At 34.6% G+C, this 22,646-nt stretch overlaps 1 protein-coding gene across 1 annotated transcript in view; it reads right to left on the bottom strand.

Moving 5' to 3' along the window:
* Positions 1-22,646, bottom strand: part of SNTG2 (syntrophin gamma 2) — a 157,811-nt gene that overhangs the window by 22,148 nt on the left and 113,017 nt on the right. The window contains exons 12-14 of the mRNA XM_030491170.1: positions 16,066-16,182; positions 9,701-9,772; positions 5,810-6,052 (exon numbers count right to left, since the gene is read on the bottom strand). Coding sequence (XP_030347030.1) covers positions 5,810-6,052; positions 9,701-9,772; positions 16,066-16,182 — 432 coding nt within the window. The remainder of the gene's footprint in view (positions 1-5,809; positions 6,053-9,700; positions 9,773-16,065; positions 16,183-22,646) is intronic.

Below are 22,646 nucleotides of genomic sequence, written 5' to 3'. Positions count from 1 at the left end.
AAGCATATATAAAGGAATGCTGGTAAAATATGAAATCATGTTCAGTGGCAAAAAAATTGTTTAGAAGCCATTTGAACTTTTATATAAAGGAATTTTTCGAGCTGGCTCCTAATTTTGAAATCATGAGGAGCTTATTGTTATCTCCACTGGACTGAGAATAAACAGCCAAATACATAAATTAATTTTGTCTCTTTCTGGAGCTACTCAAAATATGGGGGGTATTTATCCATTTAATTTGCTGGAAGTGTAGGGTTTTTAAATGTAAGTGCAGTTTTGCACATTCTTTCTGATCTCTCGTTGTCGTAAGCGATTTTATATATCATAGAAGCATGCAGGAGATTTGGAATATAAACATTACTTTTCATGTTATAAACCAATCATTGCTTATGACAGGTTAGGAAATAGTTCGTATGCATACAGTCACTACTATATTGATATTTTATGCAATATAGTCAACTGAATGCTTTTAAAGGAAAATTATGAGAAATATGAAAAATACTGCTTTCCTGGAAAGGTTATTGAAATCATCTGGAAGCAACCAATTCACTTCTGTATGTTTTCAATTAGTTCTCGTAAGCCCTTCAGAGAATTTTTAACAGTAATACACACGTAAAATGAAGTAACAGTCCAGAACAAACAGCAAGTGGTCATAGGAATGAGGAAACTATTTCCTGCACTGTGAAGGAGGGATAAGAGGAAAGCATTACATGGAAAAAATATAAATCTTCACTAGAAAAACAAGAGGTGAAAATCAAAACCTGCCAACAGCATGGATACTGGAAGGCTTTGCACAATAAACAATGTATGTTTCATGGAAACATACAGATGAGAATATTATGAATGGGTTAGAAATTAATTAAAACTGATGAACTGGTAAAATCTATGACAAGATACTACAAGGAAATAAAAAGATGAATAGAAGAGAGGATATAAAAAAGTAACTAGGACCAGAAAATCAGAGATAGTCCATCAAGCAAAAAGGGAAAGCCATACAAAGTTGAGGAAAGGATATAGTGTAAACCATGTCTTCAAAATAATCATGTAATTTTGTTTTATTTTGTTTTAATCATTAATAATATGGTTGTAGACTCATCCTTTTCATATAGATCATCCTGAAGAACATACAGTGTGTAGAGGGAAATGCTAATGTCTTGAACAGGGATATGGTGAACTACGGATACTGTAAAGTATGTTACTATCATGTCAGTCATCTTTTGTAAGTGTGGAACACTGCTTAAGCTCACAGATGAAAACAGAGATTGGCTGGACATACCAATATGCAAAAGGAATTCATTGTTGTTTACAAACTAAAAAAATAATGTATTACTTGCATTTGTTTTAATCATTGTTTCTTTTTTTAGGAATTTTAATCATGGTGTTTTAGCAGCACAATATTTATGGAAACAAAACTGAAAGCTTCATGTGGGAATCCTATAGAAAAAAAGCTCCAGGTCTGCATGCAAAATGATTTGCAATAATTATTTTTGCATTTATTCTGGAACAGACATAATCAGCAAGCAATTCTGAACCACAACAAATAGTCTGATTTATATGATCTGCATCAAGAATCTAACTATAGAGAATGGTTCATTGTTAACTCTTAGGAAAATAACTAAATGTTAAAAATGCGTACAAAAAGACAAAACATCTACAGAAGCAGAGACATGTTAACTGAAATGTAAAGAGGGAAAACATAGGATAATTGCATTGTACATTCATTGTAAACTGGCTTTGGATTTCCAATAATGTTCACATGACATGGATTTAAGTGAAATATTATTACATTTGTGATTTTTATTTTGGAATAAAATTGTATATTTTGTATATTGTGTATATTCTTCACAGGAGGAACTTGTATCAGTCCAAGAACATGACTTTTCCTACTAACATTTCTCTTAGCACAATACATTCATATCCCTGTCCTCAACAAATATATTTTATATATTTATTTCCAAGGTTTATTTTTCTGTGAACATCAGTCATTGAGTTACAGAACAAAGTGGAAAGAAATTCTCTACAAGTACTTACCTTTAAGCACAGCAAAACTTGTTGATTATTCTGTTATGATTGAGTGAAGTTCAACACCTGACCTTTTTTGATTTTTACAGTAAGTTATATTAAACAACTCTTTTTTACAAGCAATGTAAGTGGTTTCATGAAACTAGGCTATTCAGCTGTATGGGGATTGGAAAGAGCTTGCAGCATCTGCATCGCAGCTGGAAACACAAAGGGAAAACTTTCTTCTCTGTTTAGAAATTGCTAGATAAATAAGGAGAGTATGTAACCATGTCTCCTTACTATACATCAAGTGGAGGTATTTTAGACACTGCAGTAGATGACTGTCCCCCTGCATGCTTTTCTCAGTCTCCTGAGAGCTCTTGCATTTTGTGAAGCAGACTCCTCCTCTCTGTCTTCTGCCATACATGTAATGAGTACAAAGTTGCAAAATGCCAAAACAGTCCAACTTTTTTACAGCTGACAGCAAAATGTATTACTGTTACTCTTTCCTCTGCTCCGTACCAAATACTATTCCCATATCCTCCTCTATCCTTCTGTTGAACAAGCTCGAAGATCCAAAAGATCCAAATCACCCTAATGTGATGTTTCTGCATTAATTTAACTATCATATCCAAGTCTCAGATAAGTCAAGATAATTTCCTTTGGAAAGAATAGTTTGAGGAGAGGGAAGCTTTAAAAAGACAGCATTGAAAAGCATGGAATAAAATCCCATAGTACTAACAAGATTACCCTGAAGAGTCAAAGAATTAGTAAGATCTGGAAAACGTGCTTGCCTTTTATTTTTGAAGACTATCTACACTGTAAAACAACTTTGAAAAAAAGAAAAGAAGAAGAAAAATTACTTAATCTAAGCATCATTAATTAGTCTTGCACTGTTTCGGATGTTCCAGGTGAGATAGAGAGGCTTGCTGGAATTTGTGGGAGATGATTAAAATTCTAATTAAGACCAGGAGGACTTCACTGCCTATCCCCCTCCACTGCAATGCTGACTTTCATTACCAGCCTCATGGAAATACTTTTTAATGCACTTCTATTACTTTTCAGCTGCCTTCCTCCTTCTATTGCATTATTATTGCCCCCATCTGCCTAAATTATGCTATCAGAGACCATAATATATTTTCTAGGAATAAAATATAGATATTTCTAGCACGTAAATTTGCTTGCTATCATTGTTTGTAAATAGATTCCTTTCATCAGGATCACTGAATTTCACAGTTTCTTGGTAGACTCCTTTTGTCAGCATTTGCAGCTTGAAATATGGCTTTAAGATAGCTGAAAGGAGAATGATATTGTGAGGGGGATTTCTTCCTGCTTTATTGCATTCTTTCTGTCATTTAATGCTGCTGCCTTTTTCAGAAGAGATGTATAAAAAAAATAATCACACAACACTGGCAGAAAAAATTCAAAAGTACCGTTGCACCTTAATATTTCTTTTCATGAACTGTGTAAGGACAGAATCTTCTCAGAAATACAACTCTTACAGAAACACCAAACACAAAGAATGTGTACAGGGGAAGGTTAACAATGACTCTGTCAAAGACAAGATCCTAATGACCCTTAACAGTAAACAGAATCAAGTCACATTTAAATAAGAATGGCTGAAATGACACAGTGCAATCCAACACCTGTCATGAATCTTGCCCAATCACTTATGAATAAAAATTAAATTCCAACTGCAATTATGGTCCTTCTCCAAAAGAAAGAATTTTTATAGATAATCTAACGTACTGGTGACAACTTTCAATTTTCCGGACACCAAAATGACATTTCTTTTTCTATGGCTTGAAATAATCTATGTAATGTTAAATTGCACCTCACTCATGCTGCTCTTGACATCCTTCTGAAAAGAAGGTCATTCAAAGCAGCATTTATATTTTGAAGAAAGAAAGAAAATAGTGGAGTAAAAAGATTTTTCACTGCGGGAGAGTGACCACAGCACTTTGCATTTACTGACATAGTGAGTTACAAGAAACTTGGATATATGCAACTGAGTGGGAGAAAATTAAGATATGGGAACACACGTATGGAGACTTAAACACTGTCATCAGGTTTTTAACTGAATATCTTTCCTGGAAGTATCAGACAGGTTAAACCACAGCTGGAAGAAATATTAATGTCTTCTGTGAGATACGGGTCTAGAGGATTGTTGGATTCAAAGCACGAAAGATCATTCCAGAAGCAAAGAACTGTTCCTTGATTTTAAGATTGTTAGGATGGAAAGGAACAACAAGTGTTGAGATGTAACAATAAATACTTCAGAAATCAAACCAGATACAGAACCAGCTAATCTCCACCCTTGTTATACTTAATTTTCATAGAATCATAGAATGATTTGAGTTGAGATGGACATTAAAGATTATCTAATTCCAACCCTCCTGCTTTTTATATGGATAATAAAAGGAAAATTGAGTGGTTGCTCAGTTGGATCATAATTTTTTAAGACTTCATGTGAGAAAATACTTTATGCATATTCAATATGCATTATTAGACCCTCCCTGATGCTCAGCAATTTTTTTTTTTCTGAAGAACTGCATCTCAAAAGAGCAGGAGCAACAGCATCACCATTTCAAAATCTTTTTTGTTACCTCATCAGTCTGAAGAGACAATTGGAAGGGTTCTAAACAAGCACCTGCAAACCTTGTTAGAATCCCAGAGACTTGGAAATCTAGAAGAGCAGATGCAACACCTGTGCTAGGACTCCTGCTCCTTGCAAGCTGTGCTAATGCAATGCTGTGATCTAGTCCTCTCACTATTGCAAACATCTTCAGGAGGTCTCTGCAAACCCGAACATACCAGGTAAAGCTTGCATTTGTGCTTAAACTGTGCAAATGTTTTCAGTTGGAGAAGGCTTATACTCTTCATGCATATATTCCCATACCACTGGTCTGGTTCACTTGGGAGTATGGATCTAGATGTTCAGTAAATAAATTGTTTATATAACAGTATAGAGGTGCTTTAAGTTGCAACTTAAACAAAAATCAATTGGTCTTCTCTGTCCTCATACCACAAAATATCTCATTTAGAATAAAGTATCTCGTTTATGATAAGCGCAATCATTCTTTGGACTCCACTCACTGATTCTAATGGGCACTTAGCCACCACAATGCTAACAGACACCCACATTTAGAAAACTATACCAGGAATCTTGATCTTAAATTTGAAACCACCTAACGGGAAGTGCACCCTCAGATCTGAGAAAATAATTGACTTGAGAATTTTACTAGCCAGGAGAAAGTGATGATATGCTGTTTAATTTTGAGAATTTAAGACCATCACAAACTTTCACTTTAATGCTTAGTCTTCAGAATCTTCCAATGTTAACAAGGACAATCCTGATTTACAATTAACAATGTAAGAGCAAAATATTTCTTCTGTGAGAATAGAAACATTATGTAAAACATAACATATTTACCTTATGTGAACGAAAAATAAGTTTTCTGGTAGAAAAATGTTCAAGGTCGACTAAATAATCTCTCCAGAATCTGCCTCCCCATGGTAAAATGTATAAATTACCAGCTTGTTATAATCAAGATCAACTTACACTTTACTACTTCCAATTTTTGAACTGTCCTGTCACGCTCACAGACTGTTATTACATGGTCATTAACATACAAATGCTGATGTGATGATGCAACTTTCAGAAACCTTGGGTGTATTAAAATGTACTCAGGTCCTTAGTTATGGAGCACATCAATCTGATGCAATTATTAAACATACTATTTATCTAAAAATTTGTTATACTTATTTAACTGATGAAATGGCTCCAGGATTTAAACTATTCATTACTTACCCCTGTTCTTTGAACTTCCAAGAAAATTGCTCTTTGAAATGATTTCTCCCACACTGCCAATTCGCTGGCCAGCTCTACATTGAAATAATGACTCTTGCCATGTCCAACCATAACACTGAAACAATACGGCCTCTGGTCTTCAAGATCAAAGTCCTGATGAATACCTAAATACAAGTTTGCTTGTAGCCAGCAATCGTCAGCAAGCCAGAGCTGAAAGACATGTTTCAGTATGTGATTCTTCATCTAGCAAAAACAAACAGTTAAAGCAACATTGTCTTCTGTAAGTAATGGGTACTCAGATACATTATGTCATTACGTTAATAATTACCTTGAACAAATGTTCTGAAAATTAAGTAATAATTTCACAGACAACTTATCTCTTTGCTTCTTATTCACTTTACCCTGTATCATGTAATCCGAGCTACTTCTGCGGTTCCAAAATACAGTCAAAGTTAACTAAGCAATATATGCATAATTTAAAAAGGGTTTGTAAAACAATATATTGTTTACAGTGAAAAGAAAGGAAATCCCTGAATTGTCTGAACTCAGTTCAAGAGCTGTGTACTAGCTTTACAGAAGAATATAACTCCTCCATTCTAACTGGGTTCCAATATGCTAAACACCAAAGAATGCATTAATTTATCAAGCACCGAAGGGCTAATTCAGTAAATGATATGTCATCTTTCAAATGTCCCCTAATAGCTGCTAATGCTGCTACAAGAGGAGTGAAGTGAGAATCCTACCAACACCTTCAAGATGCAGAAGAGAAACTTCACACTAGTCTTTTACAGTAAAAAAAAAAAAATAAAAAAAAATCCCTGTAACAGAATGCTTTGTAAACAAATTCTTAAGAGAAACTTTCAAGACTTCATTGATTAGCATATATGTAGAGAAAAAGAAAATTAAATAAAAAAAATACTGCTTACACACCTAAGTACTTTCAGATAGGAACTGAAAATTTTGTTTGTCCTGGTCCATTACTGAATAACATAAACTGGCAAATATAACGTTATGCAATTTACCCAAGTCTAGTCTGTAAGCTAAGGATGTTTTGTGGGGCACCTCAGAAGCAGCCACCAAGATACACAGCACTTTTTTGTCAAAAATGGCCCTGCAGCTATCTGAGAAGAGAACAGTCTTGCAGAAGTTCAAAGTTATTTTACGATGCTCCTTTAGACTGTTGAAAGTGAAGCTGAACAAAATACCTGCATATAATCTGACATTCAGCAGCTATGTTATGACAGGTTTTACACCTACACCTGCTTCACAACTCAATGATGCTTATTCTGGCTTTCAGAATATTATATTAATATTTTTTTACTTTGTATGTGAAAATGGGATGTGTGAAAATACCAGGTAATAAAAGAAAATAAAATTATTTTAAGACAGGTGGCTTTTAAAAATGTGTCTATTATTCTCACCCCTGAAAAATACAAGTTTTCAGTAACAGTTCCAGTAAATATGGAGTATGAGGCAAGGTATAGGAAGAAACATACGTGATAAAAGAGATTATGTTTTCAATCATCTGTTTGTTACTATTAAATGTCCATGAATATGCAAGAACATGATATATATGCATGTTTGTGTATGCAAGAGTGTACTTCTATGTATGCATATATACATACAAATGTAAAACATAGCAAACATTTTAAAATGTAATTTCTATATTGGATTCTGATTTTCCATGTCTAACTATTGTGTCATAAAAAACACAGATTAAAATCTTACAATCAGGTGAGTAACCAGTGCACCTCTCCTCAAAATCCATCTTTTGTGAGAAGATCTAATAGCGCTCTCCACCACAGCTTTGCACTAGTTCTAACCAGCTTCTGAAAATCCTTAGGACGCTCTCCCCAGACGGCAGTTTTTACAACATAGACTCCATCTTTTAGTCTTCAATGTAGAAACCTTAACTTCCTAGGATTTATTCCTGTCTGGATTTGCTCAGTTTGCCTCACTGTCATTTATGCCAAGTAATCAACAGAAAAGAGATTAAAGAGTTGAATTTGAGCTTTTGCACTTTAGCTAATGTATTCATGAAGACTGGCAATTAAGCATTCATTTATTAAAATGTCAAGAACATTAAAGAGTTGAATCCTGGGTAGTTTATTTCCCCTTCTTTTTCTTAATGAAAAAGTAGCACAGAATTTGCTTTAAGGATAGATTATCCTTGAAATTATGAGAATATGCAAGGAAGGACTGAGTTTCAAAGCAGTAGTAACATTTAAAGAAGAAAAAAATCCAAAACTCAAACCACAGCAAAATCTTTTCAAAAGACATAATGAGTTTATCTTTCTTTGGTGCCTGACTTATTTATTAGAAAAAAGTAAATTTTAAAAAAGATTAATGGGACAGACCCCACCCCCACCTGCTCCCAGTGATTGCAGTCTTACAACAGAGAAGAAAGCAGGCAGTGATGAGCCGCAAAACTGGCAGCTGACATCAGCAGAAGCTCTTTTAGCAGCTTGTTGATGGGACTGACACCTCTAAAATGCAGATGTAGGCTCATTTGAGAGATATTGTTTTGTAGATTTCTATCAAATTCCATGTGCTCTTTGCTCTGTTCTCTGTTGGTTGTGTGCTCCTTACTCTGTTGGTTGTAACTTCATCACTTTTTCAGTTTTTCTTTTTTTTTTTTTTGTTTTTTTTAATCAGTCAAAAACATTTGTGTAGGAAACACGTCCATGTTTCTGAAAGTCAGTTTGGGACAACTAGTTTGAGCAGTCATGACACAGAAACTCCCTGTCACCCCATTCTTTGAAGAATTTGGTTGTTTAGCGCTATAGAGTACTCCCCTCTATGATGAACAGGGCAGCAAAGGGGAATGGACTGTCATTGTCAGGTCTATAAACTAATTTTTTTGTTTTCTTCTAATTTTTCTCTCCATAACTTGTCCCAAATAACTGTGTCGCATCAGGAAGAAAAAACAAACCAAACCAAAAAACTTAATCTGTTCTCCTTCAGTGCAATAAGTCAGGATCTGTACACATAACAGAGCAACAACCTTCCTTCTCCACATTATTACATGGTTGAAGGATGAACAGCAGAGAGGACAGCAGCTGCTGAAAAATAAAGCTGATTCGTAATTTTTCAGTGAAACAGCATTTTATGTAAAAGACCAATATTTTGGGGTTTGTTTTTGTTTTTTCCTGGTAATATGTGTGGATTTACTCTTAGGCTGTCATCTAGCCTTACCTCACCTGCAAAACAGTGTTTGATTAGCAGGTAGAAAAATAAATTAATCTGTCTGATGCAACTTCTCAGAAAATATCTTCTGTAAGTCAATTCTTTAAACAGGCTGCTAAAGTTTTGCCCAAAATCCTTGCCTGGGACAAGTTAAACCGAAAACACGACTTTGTCACTAGGTGGTGGAAAAAAATGAAGAATTTTATGGTACACAAATGCACCATGTTGACATTTGCAAGGTAAAACCTACTATAATATTTGCAAATTATACGTGATCTAAAAAGGGCATAATTTAATACCTCTAATTACTCAAATTAAATAAAAGTATTTTTATATAAATCAGGAATTACAGCAATAGCATTCTTCATCACATTCACTTAAAAATCTGACCCACTAAGAAAAAAGCGATATCCAGCTTCATTATGCTTACCTGATGTCTCATATACTTTATACAACCAGCTCTAATATTGAAAATTTTCTTTAATATGGAAGCATTTTAGTAACTTGCACACTTGGAGCTTAATCCATTTTCCACATTTTCTCATACTTGCACAGCTAATGCACTAGCAATTACAAACAGTTTTCTTAACAGCAGATGAACTATTTAAATGTTAGCTGCTCCTAGTTAAGATTAACTTGAGCTTACAATTAACAGGAAAAGGCAAGTTTTCTTTACTAAATAATTGTAATCATTAGGAAACCTACCTTGTGAATTTTAAATAGAACCTCACAGAGGTTATAAATTTTTTCAGCTCGTACCCAGTCTAGTGTGCTTACCTATAATATCAAAAGAAAACATTAGGAACACATTCTTTATTCTAAAATCATGTACAGATGAAAAAAACAAACAAAAAAATTCACCCGCCATTATTCTATGGATGATCTAAATATAGGCACATTACTACATTTAATATCCAGGATTTAGAAAAGACTATCAAATAGCATTCAATTTTTACAGAAACAGCATCTACAGGAGTCTTATCATAATTGAATGTATTTCATTAGAAAGTATTTAATTTTTTTTGTCACCATTATTACTACAGTATGATGGAAACATCTTTGTAATCTCTGTGATGAGTTACGTAAGTATATTTATTTTCCAGTATGCTAACACAGAAAATTCAGTCATTCAGCTTCATGTCTCAAAAAAATCCACTTTAATTCTTGTTTATCTAATATATGAATTTATGACCAACAGCAGCTGAATGTTATTGTTATAAATTTGATGGATGGACCAGCCAGTGGATAAAGAATTGGCTGGATGGCCGCATGCGTCAACGTCTCAATGTTCAAGTGAAGACCAGTAACAAGTGTTGTCCCTCAGGGATCGGTGTTGGGACTGACCCTGTTCAACATCTTCGTCAGCGACATGGACAGTGGGATTGAGTGCGCCCTCAGCAAGTTTGCCAATGACACCAAGCTGTGTGGTTCAGTTGATATGCTGCAGGGAAGGGATGCCATCCAGAGGGACCTTGACATGCTTGAGAGGTGGGCCAATGCCAACCTCATGAAGTTCAACCAAGCCAAGTGTAAGGTCCTACACCTGGGTTGGGGCAATCCTGGGCACAGCTACAGGTTGGGCGGAGAAGAGATTCAGAGCAGTCGTGGTGTGTTGGTCAATAAGAAACTAAACATGAGCTGGCAGTGTGCGCTCGAAGCCCAGAAAGCCAACCATATCCTGGGCTGCATCAAAAGAAGTGTGACCAGCAGGTTGAAGGAGGTGATCCTGCCCCTCTACTCTGCTCTTGTGAGACCTTGCTTGGAGTATTGTGTGCAGTTCTGGTGTCCCCAACTTAAGAAGGACATGGAGCTGTTGGATCAAGTCCAGAGGAGGGCCACAAGGACAATACAGGGGCTCGAGCACCTCCCCATATGAAGACAGGCTGAGAGAGTTGGGGCTGTTCAGCCTGGAGAAGAGAAGGCTGCGTGGAGACCTCATAGCAGCCTTCCAGTATCTGAAGGGGGCCTACAAGGATGCTGGAGAGGATCTCTTCATCAGGGACTGTAGTGATAGGAGAGGGGGCAATGGATTCAAACTTAAACAGAGAAACTTTAGGTTAGATATAAGGAAGAAGTTCTTTACTGTGAGAGTGGTGAGGCACTGGAACAGGTTGCCCAAAGAAGTGGTAAATGCTCCATCCCTGGCAGAGTCCAAGGCCAGGTTGGACAGAGCCTTGGGCTACATGGTCTAGTATGAGGCCCATGGCAGGGGGGTTGTAACTAGGTGATTGTAAGGTCTTTTCCAATCCTAACCATTCTATGATTCTATGATTTTATGTTATTATTGGAAGACCAATTGCTTACCTAACACAATGCATTATGTGATACATTGAATACTTGGGTTTGTAGACATTTGGATATATTATTGCTCTCAGAAAGACTCCAAAACAACATATTTGTAAACTCACAGATAACAGTGAGCTGATCACAAAGATAATAAAAAGGAACAAAGACAGAAAAATAGGAACCTGAAGTTACAATTTTAAGTCTGTAGTGAGATTGAAATAAGTATGTAGAGTTACAAAAGTGCCAAATATTGCAGTACTTTTTACTTCAGCATGAGTTTCTGTAAGTTCTTAATGTTTTAAAAACAGGCATTACATTGGATTTCTGAGAATAAACTTTTAACATCTAGTTTTACCTAGTTAGTCCAAGTAATCTCAGACATACTTAGCTTTAAATGTGTCTGTTAATCACTGATTAAAATTTATCATTTAAAATAGAGAAAACAATAAAGTTAAATTCATTTTGGCACACACGTGTAGTAAACAAAAAACTGAAAAAGTTACTTCCTAGAAGAGAATTCTGCAATTATAATATAGGTATAAAGGACTTTCATGCCTATTCAGGTACCAGCACTGAAGGATTGACTAGACATAAAACGTGAATATGGGGTGCATGTAAAAGTGAATCATACTTCCAAACTCCTTAAAGTCAAAGGGAACATAATACATTTGAGTTTCTGTGAACACTGAATCTGTATGTACAATTCTCCAGTGTCCCCCAATATATATGTAAAATAGAATACATTTAAAGAGTAAAACTTATGGGGGAAAAAAAAGGGATCAAAATGGCTGTAGTACTTATTACTGGAAGACAGATAATGCTGCATTATCTGACAATTAAGCTGACTCACCTAGAAGTACTAAAAAGGATTAGGCAAAAGATTAAATAGTTTTAGTTCAGGAGTAATTAATTTCACTGGTCTCTCCACTCTTCAATGGAAAACAAACGAGACAAGTATAATTAAAAAAAACCCCAAAACTAAAAGATATTGAAAAGGAAAAAAAAAAAATCAAGAAATGTTCTTGAGATGAACTATGATATAGCAGTGTAAGAAGCCCTAAAGTTTTCCAAATCAAAAGAAACTTGATGGTACAAAACACACACTAAAGAGTAGTCATATCCTAGCAAATATATGAACAAATTTAAATGAGGAATTGTTGTGTGTAGAGTTAGAAAGTTCACCAAAAGCATTTATGGTCAAGTCTATGCCATCCAAGTCATTGCTATCTCTTTCCTAACACGTTACATTGACACTATAATGTACGAAATTACAAATACTTAGAACTTACATAGCAGTGCTCTCTAACATTCAAAGGACTGCTCATGTGCCAATTACATTATATGAGCTTTCTTTTCTGCAGTGTTTTTCAAAGGTGGAACTACAACCGTTACTTTCACATAATTCTTGTATTTCTTTTCTTAAAACTATAAGCACCACATGCAGTGATTGCCTAGCTGCCTTCATGTAAACCACTTCAGTGCTATTTATTTAATCACGTTGTAAAAGATAGTTTTGTAATTAAGGATAACACAACAGCTCCAAAGATATGGCTACTTTGAAGACTTGAATGTAAAAGCCACAGTGAACTATGTGAAAGACATAAAAATCAACCAGTGCAAACCTCCCCTATAATAGCCTGTATTCCATAAAAACAAAACATTGCATTTTTCTGGAAATTTTCAATGACATAAAAAGTAGTTTTCTTTTGGATGACAATTTTGAATACTGTCTCCCCAACTTCCTCTAGAATGTGAATTCAGAACCTTTTCAAGATCTGAAAATTGACAGAAATGTATCAGATGCTTTTAGGATGTAATGAAATACTGCTTGTATATTAACATCGACACAATAATAATTTCTATTCATTCGGTTGTGTTTTTAACATATGAAGTTTTCAGAAATGTATCACAATTCTAATACACCAATCTGTAAAGGAAATCTGTGAATTTCTTAAATACAGTCAGATAAGCCACTTTAGGGATGCAGGAAGACCACTGTCTGTTAATCACATCATTCTTGATATTTACTTCTATGGTGAACCTTCTACATTTTTGGAAACACCATCTGAGAGATTGTTGAAATGGAGTATAAATAGAGTATTATCTTCTACAGTAATTTCTTTCATATTATAATATCCACACTTTTTCCACAATTTTCTTTATTTTTGCCCATGGCTAACTATGTTTTTCATTCTTATGAAAGTTAGCAGCTGTATTTACATTCATATAATCTTTTACACACAGTGAAATAAAAAGAGAGTAGAAATTGTACCAGATCCTTTTACAAGCAGTTGCAAAGTTATGGATAAGGTGATTACAACTGAAGATAACTGTAAGTCATCTACTCTGTGCCCACTACATCGATACAATGATACACTATACTGATTCCATATACAAATAGTAGTAACTTCATAGAAACATCTCTGAAATGTTAAACTCTAATCTACTAAAGATCAAGCAAGTTGAAACATCTGTCTTTCTGTGATAGAGCAATCCATTTTTTAAATACCCTGCCTGCCCTAAGCAGACTGATGCCCAGCCAGTCTCCAAGCAATGGCTACTTTTGAAGACCAAATCCCTGTTTTTTCTTGCTGAGCATGATGTTTTATGGGACATAATATCCCTTTTGGCCTATTTGGGTCAGCTGTCCTGGCTGTGTCCTCTCCCAACCCCTTGCCCACTCCCACCCTACTCGCTGGGCGAGCAGAGTGAGAAATAGAGGAATGCTCTGCAAGTACTGCTCAGCATCAGCCAAAACACTGACTGCTGTGCTAGCACTGTTTTAGTCACAAACCTAGTGCCATAGGGGCTGCTGAGAAGAAAGTTACCTCCATGTCAGCCAGGCCCAGTACGTGCCCCAGCCAGGAGCAGGGCAGCTACAGGGGCTGAGGGCAGCTCTCTCCAGGCACCAGGCACCTCCCTAGGGACACGGATGGGCTGAGGCTGGGCCTGGATGTGGGCCCAGAACATTGGAGCCTGTGGCTAGGCAGGCCAGGACTGTGGGGAGCTGGATACTGGTCCTGCTGCATTGCTAGCACAGGGAGGGGCTGCAATGGTGTCCTCGGTTCTGGGAAGAGTTGGGGAGCCCCAGATAAGGGGGTCAGAGATATTCAGGGTTGGAAGTCCCCTCAGGACACTGACAATCAGCTTTGAAGAGTAGCTTTAGATCCAGGTTTGAATTCTCCAGATGGGTGGTTGCTGGAAACTGTCAATTTCTGGTTTGGTTTTGTTTTCCTGATATAAAACATCTGTATAAATAGCAAGAAAACTGGTCAACAGGTTTTATGTTTTATAGGCTTTGTCACAGTTACTGGTGTATCTGAGTACTGGGATGACATAACACATTGACCAAAGCAGTCCCCTCTGTTAATTTTTCTGAAAAGTCACTGTTTTTACAAAAATATTGTGCTGAGAGTGTAGTAGATACTGACAAATAACATGGTACGAATACTACCAAACATTCATCCTCACTTGTCTGTTCATAGTAGAGTGCTGAACATGATAAATGAAGTCATTTATCCCAAATTAGTACTGTGTAGATGAATAGTTTTAATTATAACAAAAATGTTTCTTCAAAAAAAGGTCTGAAAATAATTAAAATTTATAAAGGAAAAACATTCGTGTGGTTTGTTATTTATTTGTTTAATATGTTTGTATTGTTTTTGCATTTTAATTGGATTGAAATAATTGAATCAAAGTTTAGTTCCTCGACTTAACATACAGACAACTTTCAGCAGGGAAAAACCCCCACCTTTTCCCAAATCTGTTGGCTCATTTTAAAAAGAATACTATTGGCTACTTAAAAATGCTTGAAGTTAATAGGAATCATTGGATTTATAATTTAAATTCAAAGAAAGAGAAAATGTTACTGATTGCCTCTCATTTTGGTTCATAAATAAGGTTTGAAGAGTATGCGCTTCCCACAGGTATTGCAGATGGTGCACATGTAAAGGGTCAGATTCTTTTAAACAGCTGAATAAAAGGGAGACTGACCACCTTCCAAGCACAACTGAAAAGAAGCTGCATAATTGAAATTAGAACATTCTAATTCCACGTTTTATTTCTTTTTGATTTGTTTAAAGCAAAGGCTCTCTGGAGAAAAAAAGAAAGTAAGGATAAAACAATACCATGTGGTAAGTATGGGTCACTTTTTAAGAGTTTAGAATTCTACAGCTCCTTTCTGTTTTATTCTTTTAAATTACTGTTTCTTAGGGTTTGGGTTTTTTTTAGAGAAGTGCCAGGTAAGTCATCTGTTGTAAGATAGAATTCTCATTACTAGCTATGTAAATTATCAAAGCAAAATGATGTCATCTGTTCAAACTGTACACTTATGATTGGATTCTCTGTAACAGTTCAGTCCTTGCCTGTGTGCAAAATCCACAAGTATCTACTAATAGTTTGGATGGTCTGCTTCATGATGCATCTTCTCTTTAAGAAAATAGAGGAACTACCAAATCATTACATCTATGAAATACCTTAGAATAAATAAGGCAAGAAATATTCAGCCTAACAAACCAGAGAAAAATCTGAACCTGACATCTTTAAAAAGTGAAACACTTACTGCCTACTGGAAATTCTTTGAACTATCCAGGTACAGTAAGACTTTCAGAGGACTTTGAAAGAGGTTAAATATCTAAAGCTTATTGAAATACAGTGACATCTATGGCTTTAACTTCTTCTGAAATCTCAGCTGGCAACTTCACTTGGTAAGGAAAAACAAACCCAAGCATCACAAACTGGTTTCCATTTATAATGAAACTGTCACAAAAATACAATTTTTTTACCGGTGGAGTGCTGAAAATATAGAAGGATGAACCCTTCAGTGCTAGAAACTTGAATTTGTAGAGTTGAGATGAATCAATTCCTTCAAGTCTCTCATTTACCCATCCCATATGTATGACCTGTAAAAGAAAATAATAGAAAATTAAAGCTCTATTTTTCATTGGAGCATAAGATATATCTGAATAGGTCAATTCTTTCCACAAAGAAGAGTGGTCATATTACAAAAGGATGTATCATCTACTTCTTCACATTAGCCTTCCCACCACTCCCATAGTCCTGAAGTATATGGTAACATGCCAATGTGTCACAATTCCTTGAAAAGACTTTACAAGTAGAGATTGTCTGAATCTTGTCTGAAATGATCATTGTAAAAGCTACCTGTGTATGTCTCAGCAGACTAGAGCCAGCAGAAAACCTAGGTATACTGAAATATTTCAGTCACCAGCTTATAAAAAACATGTTCCTACATTATCTATAGCACAGTCAAAACTTGGATTCAGTGGAATTTCTTTTATATGTACCTCTAAAGAAGTACATCTGAAGAAATAGATCAAACAGCTTTCTGTATGCTCATGTTTGCCACTAGTAAAAAAGCATCTCTGTCACACTGATTGTCTTTCAGAGTTTATGTACTTTCTTATATATACACTTTATCTCATGACAATTTATGTTCTCATAGAATTAGATGTCAAATTCAGTTGTTACATAGTTTTTCTCTAACAATGCATGTATGTCTTCTTTATATATTATGTAATATGTATATAATGTATAATGTATATTACAATGTATTACATTGTATTACAATGTCTTACAATGCATGCCTTTATATTTCAGGTACATTAAAGAAAAATAAAAACAAAGAGTAAAACTGCATTCTTCCTTTCTGAGGTAAATCTGAAAAATAAAAAATAATAATAATAAAAAAATACCATTAATGTAGTTACCCACCAAAAATAACAAACAAAACCATTTTAGGCTTCATTTTGCAAACATTAATAGGAACATATTGCCCTTGAAAGAGGTACTTGAATCTATACTGATCCACCAATCTGAATATACAGCTATTGCTGTATATTGTTAAGCTTGCTTGTTTTCAGTTAAGGCTACACTTATGGAAAATACTGATTTACACTGGGGAAAAAATGTCATAGCACTTGTCAATATACTGAGCCCAGAGAGCTTTGTTGGAAGTCAGTGGAAACAGCCTGAAGAACGATTCTATGATTCTATGATTCTAAGAAGGCATTCATTAAAATGCATGAAAATATCAGCATTTGTCCTATGGATAAAATTGTGGAAAATGTGGTGATCTCAGGAATGTTTTTCGATTGAAAGCACAGGGTGTATACCTGTTGTTATTTTAGCAACAGAACACAGAGATGGCAAGTATGGACAGGGGGCAGCTAACAGTATAGATGCATATAGACATATAAGCACGACATTCTTGTGTCATGAAAATCTCACATGTTGTTTTCTAATTTTGTTATTTAACGTATCTATTCTCTTACTATGCAATTTATCAAGAAATAAATAATAAATAATTATGCTGAGCTAGACAGTCACCCTCTATACTCTTCTACTGAGCTCTAGCATTAACATTTTAAGCAGATCTAAGGAACAGAACAATAAATACAGCAGCTGTTCCAGTTCTCAAATTGCCATTCTGTAAATTTAATAACTCTCACTAAAGCTTTGTTTCTACAGTAGTCAGTAAAGGTTTAGAAACAGGATGTTTAGATACTTCATTACTTTAACAAATATACTATAGTATTGTTGATTATCTACTACAAACTGTATTCCGTATTATCAGTGTGGTAATATAATACCAAATAACGCACACAAAAAGAATAATGATGTCCAAATCACAGGGCACAAACAGTACAATATTCTCCTTTACATATAAAACCATGATTGCTGACTTGCAAATGGACACCATTTATTAACCTGTAACAGCATTAAAATCTTTGCTAAAAACCTAGTTTACTGATTAAATTGATCAATCAATAAGCAAAGGATATGGCTCTATTATATTCTTCATTCACCAACATTATCATCACCATTTATTCTTACAGCAGGACCCAACAAATAATTTTGGAATTATTCACCATGTTGATTGACAAAACTATGTCACAGATAAATTCTGCAGCTTGCCTAGCTTGTTAATCAAGTGTCATATATTAAAGCAAACATGACACATTCTGAAAAATATAACTATATATTTGTTGCAAATCAAAGATGTTCATTTAACATACTGAAAGAAGGAAAACATGAAGTTCCTAGTTGATACTCAGAGCAGGATAGTACTAGAAGACTGGAATTCCAAAATACACATGTGATTTTCCATGACTGACAGGAAGACTTGATTTATCTAGTTGGCAGAAACCATAGGTTGGAATTCATGTGAGGGCCCTATCATTATTGTATTCTTACCTATGGCTGCAAGATGTGTTAAGAGTGCCAAATGTTATAACATCAATTTAATGTAGCACTTAATCTTCTGGGTAATTTTCTTGAGTATGTATTCAGCTACAAACATAAGACTGCATTTTCTAATTAGCTGCAGACTTTGTTTTTGGCATCTGTTCTAAGTGTTTTACTGAAATGGAACTGTATTATTACTGGTTTTATTGCAGCCACATCATATTGTGACCAGTCTACCTGTGTTAGATCAGAATCAAGAGACTTGGTTTGAAGTACACCCTTCTCCACACAGAGAAACAGATTTTTATAATTATTAACAGCTGTAAACTCAATGTTAAGCTGTTCTGCATGCTGAAATCTCTTTCAATCTCAGACAAAAAAAAAAAGGAATGACACAAACCCATATTCACTGGACTAGATTTTGGGGGAATGGCCTTTCTACTCACTGAATTATTAGAACATTGTGGTATCACTCTTAATATATATGTATTGTGCTTAGGTCACCTATTCATTCCACTTCATCGAAGTCTACGCAAAATCAAACAGTAATACTTCAGTTATATTTTGAATACATTGATCTGAGTATTACTCTGCTTGATTGAAATGACTAACAAAACACCCAACTCCAGGAAAAAAGAGCTTCAACCAGAAAAAAACAAATATTAGACTATCAAAACACAGAGAAAGTTTTAGAACCCTTAAAAACATAAAAGGACCCTTTTTGTTTCTAAATCTGATTATAACTTCCAGGATATATCAGAAACAGATTAAAAGTTTTTCAATTTTCATTTTCTTTAACACTATTACTTAGCTTTATATTGTCAATATAATTTGTGGAACACGGAAACAATTATATGCCTAACAGTAGAAATATAAGAAAAAACGGTCTGCTGATTTATATCTTACAAAAGAAAACAAAACCTTACACGAAAAAATTACCTAGTACATTATAAGTCAATGTCATTAAAAACAAACAAAAACCCCAACAAACAAAGCAAAACAAAACAAACCACCACCCCAAAACAGTAAAAACCCTTCCAAAAGACATTTAAATCCAAAGATTTTGGTTTCTGTGTTAGCACCATGAAACGCTTACCTAAGAAATGAAAGTGCTAGTAAACAAAATGTTACAGAATTTTCTGCACTTCTTAAGGCACCTATAAAATTAATGTCTACATCAACTTGTTCAATTTTTTTTTTTTTTTTTTTGAAGATGTGAAAAAATTCAGCAAGTAGCACATTTGGAGATCAATTTAAAATTTGGAAAGTATCTCTGCAGAATAATGATTGAACTCTCAGTACATATTTACATTTAGAGAAATATAGTACAACTAGAAGACAGACAAGCTTTCTGCTTGTTCATTTGTTTTAGAATTTTTGTATATTGAGGAGAGAAGGAAGGGAAAGAATATGGATTGTTCCATCAGATATAAAAGATTGAATCAGATACTTTTTTGGGGAAAGAAGCAATAGTCAGGCTAGGTAGCTGAAGTGGGACAGCTACTGGAAGATAAATAGTGAGCTCACTGGGTATAGAACTGCATTACTGTCATTTGCATGGCTGGGGATAACAGGATGGCAAGCTAAAAAGTAAGTTACTAATGAATATGAAAGACAAGGAGTAACAAACATTGCAAAAGACATTTAGGAGGAGAAACAAATCAATCTAGTAAGACAAAAAATAAACAGGAGAAAATATGAAATTAAAATGAAAATAACAAAAGGAAGAACAGTATACAAGTATATAAAAGGGGGAGAATTAATGAAAAAATATTTGGGAGGGAAAAAAAAAACCCAAAGAAAAGAGGATTCCCAATGTATACTTGCCTATAATGACATAAAGTCCTTAAAAAAATAAAGAAGGAAAATGGAACACCTTCCTTTGTTGGAATCAGTGATTAACTTATGCATATATTGAAAAAGTAATAAAAGTATGCATCTTTTTATAGAGATATTAAAAAAATCTAGTATTTTTTTACTTTCTTTCCACACATCTTTCTTAATGACTGGTTTATTTAATGGTCATTTAGACCACAGAAATGGAGAAAGAATAATTATTCAGTTCAACAAAAGCCTATATACAACAAAAGCAACTGAGCGTTGGTACTCAATAACAAGCTGCTTTTGGTTCATGAGTAGGTTACTGAGATTTTAATTGTGTTTCAGTACATGGGTGTGAACATTAGTCCTGGGATAAAACCTGTTCTGTTATTTGGATTGAAACCTGCCATTTGAAGTTTAAGGAGTGCTCAAATGCACTACAAACTGTCCCACTCTTAGCGCTGCTTTCACCACTTTATTCCCATAATGCATAATCAATTTGAGATTGCTATTTGAAACTCGTTGGAAAATTACACATACACCTGGAAAATTACCCATACATTATAGATATGTTATTAAGTTTTTAATATGTTCTAACACACTTTCCAAAAGTTCCTGTAGGAACAAAATGAGCAATGGTGCTCATTATGGGGAGATTAAAAAAGTCACTAACAAAATGTAATCCAATCACAGCAGATAAATGAAAGTTCTTATTTGTACTTATTGTTTTGCTATAGCAATAAAGCATCTAGATGCTACAATGACCATAAACTTTATGTGTTACATTTAATAAAGCAATCAGCACATTTTTTATATAGTACTTTTAGTTAAATAGTTATGAAAAGTAAATGATGCAAAACACTCCAGAGGGAAATGAAGAAAGAAAATCAAGTAGATGTCTGATGTATGACACAGAACAGATGGGTACATTTAAGTGACTGAAGTGGGATAAGAATCTACAACAGATGCCAGATTGGCCTGCAAGCTAACAGTGTCATACTATGAAGCACAATGGAACAATATAAAATTAAGAAAGCAAAGAGAAGTACATCTTGAGGTAGCTTTTTCATCGTTTCCAAAACAAGTGTTAGACTGCATGTTTTGAAAAGTACAGATATTGGAAGAAAAAAAGGGCAGTCCTTTCACATACAGAATGATTTACTAAAAAAACCCCCAAACAATCAAATAAAACAAAACAAATCCCCCAAAATTTGAAATACTAGAAGTTTTGATGCATTACATTAATGGTTTCCATTGCATACCAATTGCATTCAGTTATGTCCAAACAGAATGTTTTAGAGATGAAACTACAGAGGAACATAGAAATTATGACACTCAAGTGTTTTATGTTTTTCAGCTCAAGAATGAAATCCGTAACTCCAAGCTCGGCACAGTCTGAATGCCACAAAGAGCACAACTAACCAGAAGTGAACTATAAAGACAGGTATGTCTTGAATTTGTGTATCATCGCAGGAATTGGCTGCCTGTGCAAGATTTGGATTATGAGTCTTTTTGGTTGGGTATAATTGTTTCTTCTCTTTGTTTGCTTGTTTTAACAAGGAGGCTGGGAAAAATATCACTTGTTTTTTCTCATTATAGCCTTCTTATTCAAGCTAGGAGTCAAAACGCAAAACTCAGTCTGGAAGATAGGTACCAGTAAGTTGTCTTACTGGTTATGCAATCTTATATTATACTAAATCAGGAGCACTTTTTGTGCAGCAGGAACTAAACAAACTAAATACAAGCGAAAAACTCAGGTCCTTCACTTTTTCTTTTTTTTGGTCTTATATATCTACTTTATTTTTTTAGCAAGATTACAACAATAAAATATACCTAACAACCTATTCTCCTCCTCACCAAATAAAGACTAGAATTATTTCTTCTGCAGTTTGGGAAACTAAAAAAAGAAAATCTTTCAAACTATAGCTCTTTGCTATAGCTGTGGCAAGAGTTCTCAAAGAAGAAAACTCAGTCTGAAACTTCAATATCAGTTTCCTTGTACAAATTATCCCCCAATCAATAAAATGATAATTCTGCTTAAAAATGTGTTAACATACTTTTAATTGTAGAGTAATCCTGAAGAAGGACCGATCTCGTAGTAATCCAGTGAAACCAGAGTTTGGTAATAATGAATGGAAAAGCAATGGGTTTTAAAAGCTGTGAAAAGTAGATGCCTGTGCAGAAAATTATATACTCTAAAATATTTTTCACAATCCACAAGGCAGAAACATACAAAGAAAAGGAGAATAAAGAAGAATTGTTATCTCTTTTTTTTTCTTTTTTTTTTTTTTTTCCAATTTTCTAAGAGCTAAGGCAAGCTTGGGAAAACAGTTTAACCGGA

The sequence above is a fragment of the Strigops habroptila genome, chromosome 6 (genome assembly GCF_004027225.2).
Source record: "Strigops habroptila isolate Jane chromosome 6, bStrHab1.2.pri, whole genome shotgun sequence".
NCBI lineage: Eukaryota > Metazoa > Chordata > Aves > Psittaciformes > Psittacidae > Strigops > Strigops habroptila.
The sequence above is the reverse complement of the archived record's forward strand: the minus strand, read 5'-3'. Positions and strand labels throughout refer to the sequence as shown.